This window comes from Eurypyga helias, unplaced genomic scaffold, assembly GCF_000690775.1.
Source record: "Eurypyga helias isolate BGI_N326 unplaced genomic scaffold, ASM69077v1 scaffold3880, whole genome shotgun sequence".
Lineage (NCBI taxonomy): Eukaryota > Metazoa > Chordata > Aves > Eurypygiformes > Eurypygidae > Eurypyga > Eurypyga helias.
In genome coordinates, this window is record NW_010226077.1 from 25,205 (window position 1) to 36,662 (window position 11,458).

An 11,458-nucleotide genomic window follows, 5' to 3' on the forward strand; every position below is an offset into this window, starting at 1 on the left:
ATCCAGATCTTTACTGAAGATGCTGAACAGGATTGGACACAGTTTTGGCCTCCAGGGTGCACTACTAGTTACCAACCTCCAACTAGACTTCACCACCATGTAGGCCCACCCATTCAACCAGCTTTCAAATCCATCTCACTGTCATCCTATATTTCATCAGCTTAACGCTGGTCTAAACCTTGAACTTTTTTCCACATGGTGTTCCCCGCCTTCCCCTTTCAACTCTGTAGGGTCTGTTCAGAAAGTAGTCCTACCTAACTGAGGTTTCAAAAAATTTGTGGGTTTTTTCCTGGTTTGGTTTTTTCCTTTTCCTTTTACCTCAAACTGCTGGGTTAAGTCTGGCTACTAAAAATCACGGATATGACAAAGTCACAAAAAATTATATTTGTCTGCAGGTATTAACACTTTGAAATATATGTTTCATGGTGAATAACGAGCAGTGTGGTCACAAAAGGTGTTTAATTTTTGTACATTAAGGCGGCTTCTTGATTTTATATTTCCCTTGAGCTATCTCAAATAAAGCACACTGTACTTGCCAAGACTGATTAGGTAAAATTAAAGTCACCAGAGTATAAGTTAACAGTGAATCTTTTTAATTGTAAGCGATCCCAGGTGAAAAGAAATGGAAAGATAAAATAAAAAAAGACAAAACATTCAAAGATGAGAGAACGAAAAGGTAATACATCTTGTTAAGCTTCCAAACATCTGTCAGTATTTGAAAGCATGTTCCTCATCTTACCTCCATTGAAAATCACCTCTCCAAGGCAGTCTTTAGGTACTTTAGATGCACAGCGTTTGTGACAGTTGAATCTGCAATCTAAACCAGAAGATAAATAAGCCCACGAGACCAGAATCTTACTCCTACTCAGACACTCACTTTCTGTCATTCACGACTTCCTCCAAAAGCTTCAGTTCAGGTTCGTACATTTGCATGTAACTGAAGACGGCACCGATGAGGTCACCTTCAGAAGGAAATTAATAATCTTGTCCTGATGCTACTGATTTGCCCCACCACTATTTATTACATCAGCACTTCCCCTTCCAGTACAAAACAGTTTTCTACTTCTCTAGCTTTCTCTGTAGCTATTTTTTCCGTTATGATGTAATTTTTCCCATCCTCTCATCTGTTCCACACCCCTTTTTCCACTGCTATATGATTTAAATGTCTCATCTCTATCATTTTTCCCAACCTGCTGCCTCAGACTTGCAGCCACTAGAGCCCCTAGGATCACACACCTGTATCACAGAGCAAACACGCCCTGCAGTAAATCCTGAAGTCCTGTTCCCCTATCATTCAGATTACAGATTTGGCTGCACACTGAGGCTCCATTTCTGCCTGCTGACACTGGGCAGACATAATAATGTTTTGTCCAGATGTGGCCTGACATGGAGATGGAATCTAACCTGGATGCGTGCCATTTCTGCAGCCGAGGTATCAGATGGAGCCTACTGAACAAATTCCAGCATACAACATAGTGACATTAACAGGAATTTCCTTTATTAGCATTGCTGCAATTTTCAATTCTGCATCAACATCATGAATTTCAAAACTCCCGACTGCCTCCACAAATATTTAAGTGATAGTTTAGTCCCTTTCTGCTATCCAAAGAAAGTTCACTTTTAAGCGCGGGGTGGGGGGAAGGGGGGAAATCATTATTTCCCCATTTCTATTGGCAGAGAAGCCAAACCCTAGAACAAAATACAACCCGGTTCAACTTCTGCGTACCTATGAGGAAGCATCCTAGGAGACCAAAGAACTATCTTCTCTATAGATGTGTTTTCAGCCCCTATTACAGAACTTGGTTACTTTGAAGAGGGGTGAAGAAAGAGACATTTCAAATCCTGCCAGGAAACTAGAAAGACTAAGCACAAGTCAATCCTAATAAGCTGAACTACATCCAGAAACATTCTTGAATACTCCAATACAACTTTCTAGTCGAGTAAACCATTAGGAACATCCCCTAGCATACTTGTGGCTCACAGCATTAGCATGATCCTGAACAGTTTCCAGGTTTAGTTCATACATCAGAGCATCCCATGAAACTGTTCCCAACAGGCAGTCTGCAGACAGCCACCAAGGTTGGGATGCTAAGAAAACTTGTTCAGGAGCACAGGTCATTTTGTCCCAGTTGACCTCAGTGTCCAGGAATGTTCCTGGGCACATGTAATTTATTACCACAAATATAGATTTAGCATCCCGAAGATCATCCTCAGAGTCCAAATAGAAGCCTGGATGAATTCAAGAAATCCAGGGCTCTTATGGGTACTCAAGAACATGGGACTGCTGAAAGACCCCAAGCTTTGGGAATGTGCACAAGGAAGTCGGTAGGAAACCTTAAGAATCTGTAGGAGAAAGCAGTATGAAAATATTTTTGATTGTTTGATATTAAATCCTGATATATTAAAAATAAGTATAGTATCATACTGCATAAATGGAAGCCTATTAAAATACTTGTTCCTATCCTGTATCTATACATGACATTTCTCTAGGCTTCTTTTCCATACATAAATATAATTTTTATCCAGTGCCATCCACTTTCCTGAAACTGATGTGGCAGCCGCATTTGTTCAGCTGGACATACAGTCACAACTGTACACGGTCAGTAGCATCTATATGTTAAAACTGCCAAGCATCTTTTTCAGGATTCATTATTTATGTATTACATGTATTCAAGAGAGACACCAGAAAAAAAATAATCAAAAACAGTTCAGGATGCAGACTTCAAACAGACTACAAAGACTGCAAATTAAGAAGAACAGAAACGAAAGATATAATGACTTCCTTCCATGAGATAGCAGTATTTTTACTCAAAAGAAAGTTAATACAGCCCTAAGCTTACAATTTTTGCTCTCTTCTACTAAAGGAAATTGAAAATGTATCAAGTGACCTCTTTCAGAATGCTGATCTTTGGTTACTCACACTGCACAAACTCACGAGAGTAATGGAAAATCCTTTCCATATTAATGTTTAGGATTCATCAGAACAGTTTTCTTTCCTGCAACAAAGCTGACAGCTCTGCACTATCCAGCAGTAAAGAGCCAGAAGATCACAATGTCATAGTTATGCCCTGGGTGCTGCACAAAACAATCTGAGAATTGAAGTCATGAATCTTAACACGTGCTAGAGAAACCCCACGCAGCTGAGGAAGCCTAAGCAAGTTCAGGAAAGGCACCTGTATGTGTAAAATTTTTCTAGAAGATAACAACCAATATTCTGTACTAGAATAATATAATGAAAACTTATAAATTCTTCAGTGATGAGTCTAGAAGACAAAAGGGAATTATTTTCCATTTTTAATAATTCAGAATTCTCCTTTCAGAATTAAGGTGTTCCCAAACTACATGTGATTAAATCTTATTTTTCAGAAAAGTGTACAATGCACAGTGTACTAAAATGAAAATGAGAGCTGATGTAATCCTCTCAAAAATACTCAGTTTTTCAAAGAGTATACAGCCTCCCAGTAACCAAAACATAAGCTGAAATCAGTTTTAAATACAAGATCTTTGCTGAAATTCATCACTGCAGCAGAAAATGAAAAGCTTACCTTTACACTGCATTCCTTGGCGGAAAAGGCCCTTGAGCAGCCGCTTGCAATACTGGCATATGGTGGGCCGAGTGTAGGAGTGGACAGCAAAGGTGTGTGGAACCTTCACTCTGCAAAGCACCATCTTTTCCATCCAGATGGGACGGCCGCTCCAGGAGGGAATCCTCTTACTAGGTTCTGGGCAGCAGCGCTGCAATAAAGAAGGTATATGCAATTTGCATCAAAACAGTGCTATTTCAGGAAAAAAAAAAAAAAGAAAAAAGAAAAAAAAAAGGTCAGTGGGAGACCGATAGAGGTGTTGGCTCAGATTGACTGGATGAGAAGAAAGCAACCTGGCCAAGAAGCTCTAAGAGGACATTCTGACATCATTAAAAAAAAAAAAAACACACCAAAAAAACCCCACCAAAACCAACAAGAAAACACCAGACAGAAAAACCTTGCAGAGAGCAGGAAAGTATGTATGAATCTATTTCCACAGAAGCTAAAATACTAAAAATTCACTCTTATGACTTTAAGCAACCTAGCAAGGTTCACAGACAGCGCACACAGACCCCCACGTAGGGGATAAAATGGAAAGCACTGGAGGCAGGCAAACCAAAATCCAATCACCACCTCAAGCTATGAGTTTTAAAAAGCAAAGGAAGGCATGCCTGGGGAGCTTATTAAGTTAAGCAAAAAATGCTGAGAAAAATCAAAAAACAATTTTGGTAATTAAACCCTCGAAACATATTTCCAGAGATTTTTAAAACAAAAACTTCAGCAATTACAACAAAAAAGGCATTGAGTATCATACTGAACATTCAACATGATATCCTTAGCTACCTACATCTACAGAAAAATGTACAAGGCCATGTCCCTTTATGTCTGACCTAAAGCATTTTAAGTCTGCTGAAAGATGAACTGCAAATATGGTAATATATTACTGATCATCTAAACCAAGTATTCAAAATCAGAGAGCAAAGAAGAGGTGTCAAGGAGGTACTAACATGCATGTAAAAATCAAAGTTAAATTCTGTGATAGCAAAACCAGAATTATATGTTCACTGAATAAATCTTACCAATAGTTACAAACATCAGAATTAGTGTTTTTCATTACAAGACTAGGCTTTGTAGCCTCCAGCTAAAAAAAACTGTGTTCTTGAACTAGAAAACCTATGCAATTTATATGTTAAAGTATGGTTAGAAAGTAAGAATTGTTATACTGTTACGTAATAGAATTAGGTACGTAGGAAAGACTCAGTGTCAGAAACATTGCTTTTATCCCACAGTCAAAGCACCAGTGAAACAAATGGATCTAATCACTGTCTGTCCTGTCTTAGAGTCCCAACAGAGTAGCAGGATAATTAATAACCTCCCAGCATCATAACAAAAAACTATGATGCGTGACTTTTTACTGCAGGCCCTTACCCCCTACACCCTCCTTGACAGGGCTCAGGGGTTTTTTAAACCAACTCTGTGAAAAGCTTAACAGCATTATCAGGAACATTCTCTCCTCTCCCAGCATAAAAGCTTACAATTCATACTGCTTTAGCCAAAGAATGATACAAAGAATGAAACCGTATTACAAAGGCAAGGTGTTTTGTAATTCCTGAAACCAAAGTTCTCAGAGTTCATATAACCAGGAGTGACAGGCTAAGAATAAAATCATACATAAAAGTCATTATTTACTTCCCATTTCATTTCTCACACTAATAATAATCAGTCTCACAGTCTAAGACCCACCAGATTTTAAAATTAATTAAAACCAAACATAATGGCTAAGCTCAACTCCCTGTACTCATTATGAGCCACTTGCAACACAAGCTGGCTCCCCAGAGGTTAAAGGATTCAAAACCAGAAGTTGTTTCCCCTATCACACTACATACTTCTTCAGAGGCAGAGGATGTATATTCAGCTTGTGCCGGTCTTGGAACTGAAAGCCCTGCTCCTGGTAAAGACACGTTAGACAGACGCCTCTTTCTCACTCCACTGCAGTTATTTGGAATCTTGAAGGCACATCGCTTATGGTAGTTCAGCCCACAGCCTGAAAGAGAAGGGTTTTTAGATAAAAAACTCCCAACATTCAAAGCAGCAAAAATAATACTGATATTTTGATGAAGCAGTTAAAAAGATGAACCAGGAAAGTGCTTAACGGCAGAAATAGATTGTTTGGTAAAATTCTCTTATTTTTGCGTTCCTGATGCACTTCACGGAAACAGCTTTTTTTGCACTACTTGCTGTAATAGCGCACTGCGGTAAGCCCAGCTCTAGAAACAAGGCCTGAGTCGGAAGCAGCTGATGGCCCTCCCTACTTGTCCCCCCACCAGGAGGCTTTCATCCCGCCCTCCCTGTGAGCACATGAGCCAAGGAGAAGCCAGTGAGCAGGCAGTGTCAGTACCTGACAGCAGAGCGCTCCACAGCCAGCTGGATGAAGGCCATACGGAAAGGGATTCCCCTTCGGGAGTCTCTCCAAAGTATGTGCTCCTTGTGCAAAGAACACACGCCTGTATGCTAGCTCTTTTTTTTCAAAGTGGGAAACAGGACCATTCTTAAGTCATTTGCCTGAGGTCACACGTGGTTTGTGTTAAAGCCAGGATCAGAACTCGGGTTTCCTGATGCCTAACCCCTTCCAACTCTATGATTTCTCCATATTTACCACGGCTAACACATCAGGCAAGATACAATTTCTTCTTCCTCGTCTTAGATCGATAGACACACACAAGAATACACTAAAAATCACAGGTTTACCTTCACATTTTAATCCTTGTCGTACCAAACCCCAAAGCATCTCTCCGCAGTAGTCACAAAAAGTAGGAGCCTTGTAGGAATGCACGTAAAGCGTATGAGGACGAATCTGGAAATCTTCAACTGTAGCCAAAGCTTTTAAAAAATTGCAGTAAGTTATGGTTCTTGCCACAGGATCAACAAGGATTTATGGAAAGAATATATTGTTTTAAAAATGGCAGATTCAAAGAACACTAATGAGCTATTTAGACATCAGCATTTTACTGTATACCATTTAAATATGCATTTAGAAGATTACATAGTTTTCAGTAAGCTTTTATATTGAGGAAAAAAAATATTGGATTCTGTAGGCTAACGGCCACAACTAATCAACAGCATGAGTCACAACACTGAAAGCCCCACTAAGCTGAGAAGGCAAATACAAGCTTTGCTAAAATCAACTTAACAGTAAACAAAAAGAAAAGAAAGAGAAGCCTAGTTTTCAAGCTGTTTTATAACCTGCAAAATTTTCAAACGAAAGGCAGTTCTACAGTTTAGATTCTTATCTTCTAAGGGACTTTCTCAGTAAAAGCTTATTAGATTGAACTCTCTGTGTATCAAAACAGAACTGTGGATAGTTTCCATGGAACACTGGAAACTTCACTAGTAATGTCCTTCTTCTTAAACAAGCATAGATATATTTAAATGAAATTTTTGTCCTGTTTCATTGGAATGTGGGGAAAAAAAATGTGATATTTTACACCAGCATTACCTTGGCCTAATGGCTACTATTCTTTGATCAAATATGTACTAACGTATCATATTCAGATTCTCATGTCCCAGTTTTAAAACAGTGCTGAAAGATGTCCTTAAAAATGCCTCAGTTTCTGGTGGTCTGTCTGTTTATAAGGTAACTATCAGAGATTGTCAAGAAGAGGCACACACAACCAATTTTCTAAGCATGATATTCACCAAAAGCTGTGAAAAGCTCAAACCAAGACGATCAACTTCTGAACACCCTGGACATGCCTAGAACCACAGGCCCTGAAATGCAGCCAAGGAACTCAGCCTTATGACTCTGGAAATCATACTTTTTTGATCCAATTTGCAAAACTAATTCTATGACAGCCAACAGATCTAGAGCATAATCTCAGTTTGGCACTTAGTCCTCAAAGTTTGAAAGAGCTGTTGGATATTAGTCCAGCTTTCATTTGTTGTTTAACCACAGATGGCTTTTGGTTGCATTCTATGGGGTATTGATGAAACAATTAAAATCAGTTAGGGTTTAGGGGTAGGGTTCGTCCTCGTTATTGAAGAGTACTACAGGTTAATAACCACCACTCTAAGGACTTCATTGTTTAAAATAAACTGTGTTCAAGCACTACAACGACTCTTAAGAGCCTGTCCTTACAGGTATGATTCAGCAACTATGTTTGTATGAAGCCTTTTAGCAGTAAAAAACATCAGTGGCAAAAATTACACAACAAAAAGATAGATCTAAGCAAAAGAAAGCCAACCACAGGGTTGGAAGAGCAAATTCTGAATCCTACCTGCATTTCAGTTTCAACAATCATAATAATACAATTACATTATTATAACTATACATTTGTATTCTTATAATTCATATGTATTTATAATAATAAACCTGAAGATTAAAACATGACAATGAAAAAACAACCTGAGTACTGATGCATCAGTACCATTTGGGTTTTCTTGGAAACCCCTACTCAGTATGAGACTTAAGTCAAAGATCTCAAGGCAAACATGATAATAATGTTCCATAAACTCCTATTTTCTTTTAATCTACCAAATAAAGCACTGTTCCACTGTTACAATACCTACCAGAAAGTACAACCTCAACAAGATCTCCCTCATGTATCTCTTCTGCTGATGTAATTCTTTGCAAAATATTATCTGAGTTCAGGTCATGACGGAAGAGGAGAATTTTGTCATACATGCCAAAGAAACCACACTCTGGGAACTGCAATAGAAAGCAAACTTGAAATTAACACATGCTCTTTGATAATCCTATCCATAAACACTTCTAGTAACAGTAACATAACTTGAGTGTTTTAAGCATTCCATGGAAACAAAATTGATGGGATTATTTCTGAGGAACTGAAGCATTCCAAAACAAAACATACAAAACCCATCAGTACCAACCTCTTCCCTGTTTCCCCCCCTCCCCCCAACGGTGGCACTGTTTCACAAACTTGAAAAGAAAAAATGTTAGGGTTTTTGTTTCTTTGGGTTTCTAATGTCTCAGCCCTGCATAAACAGCCTGGCACATGAAAGCCAATACAGAACCTTCTAACTCTTGATATATCACCACCTGTAACCCTTACATCACAAACATTCTGGTCAGGCACATATTCAGCCCGAGACACTCCAGCAGCACCTGCCACACCTCTCTTGAGGGACAAGCCAAGACAGACTCTATGTCATTGTTCTACAACAGCTTAGGTTTGTAGATGCAAGAAAGAGAAAGCTGGATCCCCCACAAGGACAGAAGATTATATTGCAAAACCATATAGGGAATAGATACACAAAGTAACCGGCCATTTTTCCATGGCACTTTGCTGAAAACAGCTTTCTTATCCTGTGTTTTCTCCACTCTTCAAAATATTATCAAGTCTGAGAAGAAATCCCTAAAATGAAAAGCTTGAAAGTAAACAGACAGTTAACAAAGAGCAAGAGCAGGAATAGACCCTGGAGAGGAATGAGTACCAGTCAACTAGCTCCTTTGGCCTTCTTGTTTAAACCAAAATTCAAATTTGAGGTAGGAGAACACACACACACACAAAAGTGTCCCACAGAAGAAAAGAGGAAGAATGGGGGAAAAAATACGGAAAAGCAGACAACAAACTTCCAGTTAATTAGGTAACAGACTACAGTTTGGTAATTTAGATCCTGCACAGTCAATAAGTAGCTGGGTCTAAACTGCATGAAGCTTGTGGTATATTAATTTTCCTTAAAGTAGTGAAAGACTTGTTTCTACCAAATCCAAGATGTAATTAAGTTATCTGCCACGCCCATTGTTTCCACACTCCCTTCCCATTCAGAGAGAAAATTATTTCCTCTTTCCGGCAGCAATTTTATCCAAAATATTAAGTTGGCCTTGTCTCTTTTGGTGTGCACACCCGACACATTCATATTACACATTAATACCAAAGAACTCCCGTGGTCGGGAAAACATACTACCTACTGGGCAGTCGCAAGGAGAGGCACCACCTGTGCCCTTTTAACCCATGCAAAAGACAGACCTGACAGCAGCAGATATTTCATCTGCAGCACCAAGAAGCTGAGTTACTGGGCTGGTGCCAAGGCAGCAGGCTGCTTCCTCTGTCTTCCAAGTCACTCTTAGGTTTCCTACATAAATTTGTTACTCTCTCGTACTCTGCACAATGGTATACATATGACAGTAGCATTATATTCCCCTAAACCAGATGCTTTTTAAACCTTTATGCGATAAAACGCTATTGCTCAAAATGCCTTCGGTCATCAGGCATTACCTGTAGGAACTCCTCTCATACTTTATCTCAGTATACTCCTCCACCAATTTACCTTGGTAAACAGCAAATATCCATGAATATTCTGAAAATTACATTTTTCCAACCTCCTTCTTATTAGGAAACTAAATAAAAACCCTAAGAATTAGCTGTGCTGCCCAAATATGTGTCTCAGTATCTCTGTAAGTATGCACAGGACTTGACTTTATATTCAGAACATGCATAGATAGAGCACGCTAGTAATTCTTCCAAGGGAACTGACAGTTCTTCATACCTGAAACAGTGCCTAAACCTGCTTTAAGCTCTAACTCAAAACTCCACTGTGCCTCAATTAACAAGAAAACAAGTTATATTTACTTTTTTTTTGTAAGTGCTGTGAGGTTTTATTCCTTGATACTACAGCCAAGCATCGTATCTTAATGCTTGTATGAACAAGAGGAAGCTACCACATCAATGTTAGAATCAATTGCACCCTCAAGGTAACTTCTATTTACAGTAGGTAAGAGAGTTTGTCTACCTGCAGAGAAACATGACACCTGTTATTAATGCTGATATTAATTTCAGCTGCCAGGGGGGACAACTAATAATTCAGAGAATCAGTGTGAAAAGTTCACAGCACCACCTACAAACTACAGATTTTAAAGTTACTTCTAAGGTATGTTACAGGTTTAAGTCTCCTTTTCATAAAGACATGTCTTATTTTCATTCTTCGAGACCATAAACCTATCATGCAGGTGCCAGAACACCCCTACACATAAACAGAGGCCACAATCACACACCAAGAAGCAGTTAAAGTAAGTGCTATGTATTCTGCATGTACACCATTTGCATATTCTCATGTACAAATGTTGGATTTATCAAAATGTTTTAAACATAACACATTAATTTTGGTGACTAAAAAGCATTAGCTGACACAACAAACAAAAGTTACAGATGAATACTCAAATCCTCTTCGTGACAGCAAGTGTAATCATTAAAAATATGAGACATTACATTCCTTAAAAAGCAGCATCAACATTAAAACCCGTTTGCAAATAACAGTATAATGCCTATAATTAAAACTTGGCCTTTAAATAAATTCCAGACAAAGGCTATATTAATTTCTATGAAATAACAGCATTTTAAAAAAAGCAAATACCTCTATTATAGATTGCCAGAACTGTTGGCATCGACATCCTCGTTCGGTTCTACATTAATTAAACTAACCTTTTAAGCTGTGTATGTGAATGCTTATGATACCATAGTGACACGTTTTACTGCCCTCTTCTCTCAAAACAAATATACATACCCATGAATAAAATGACTGCGAAAGGTTGTCTGGTTTGTAACTGTAATATTTAACTTCATATAAAAGATAATTCCTCTATTTACAAGCTTCAGTTTGATCAGTAGCTTCCAGGCTAAGATGCAGAATCACAAGCCCAAGCCTAACAAGACTATCCATACTCTACACTAGTACTTATTGCAAGAAGTCTATTACTAAGCACAGGCTCTGTATACACACTTTCCATGGATATACATGACAGACCTCCCAGGACACATTTTCCTATGCATCGTGCATGCCTGATCTCCACTACCGAAACAACCATTCCAAAACGCAAAAGCATAGAGTTGCAGTTGCAACAAGGCTTTCCCGAACTCACAACAGGGACAGGCATAGCTGAGGAACCTTCCCGCGGCTCCCATAACCATCCCGCAGGT

General features: G+C 38.8%; 1 protein-coding gene across 1 annotated transcript in view; it reads right to left on the minus strand.

Annotated features, from left to right (window-relative positions):
- PRKD3 (protein kinase D3) overlaps nucleotides 1–11,458 on the minus strand; it is a 36,460-nt gene that overhangs the window by 16,324 nt on the left and 8,678 nt on the right. The window contains exons 2-6 of the mRNA XM_010151367.1: nucleotides 8,091–8,229; nucleotides 6,273–6,404; nucleotides 5,402–5,568; nucleotides 3,546–3,735; nucleotides 740–817 (exon numbers count right to left, since the gene is read on the minus strand). Coding sequence (XP_010149669.1) covers nucleotides 740–817; nucleotides 3,546–3,735; nucleotides 5,402–5,568; nucleotides 6,273–6,404; nucleotides 8,091–8,229 — 706 coding nt within the window. The remainder of the gene's footprint in view (nucleotides 1–739; nucleotides 818–3,545; nucleotides 3,736–5,401; nucleotides 5,569–6,272; nucleotides 6,405–8,090; nucleotides 8,230–11,458) is intronic.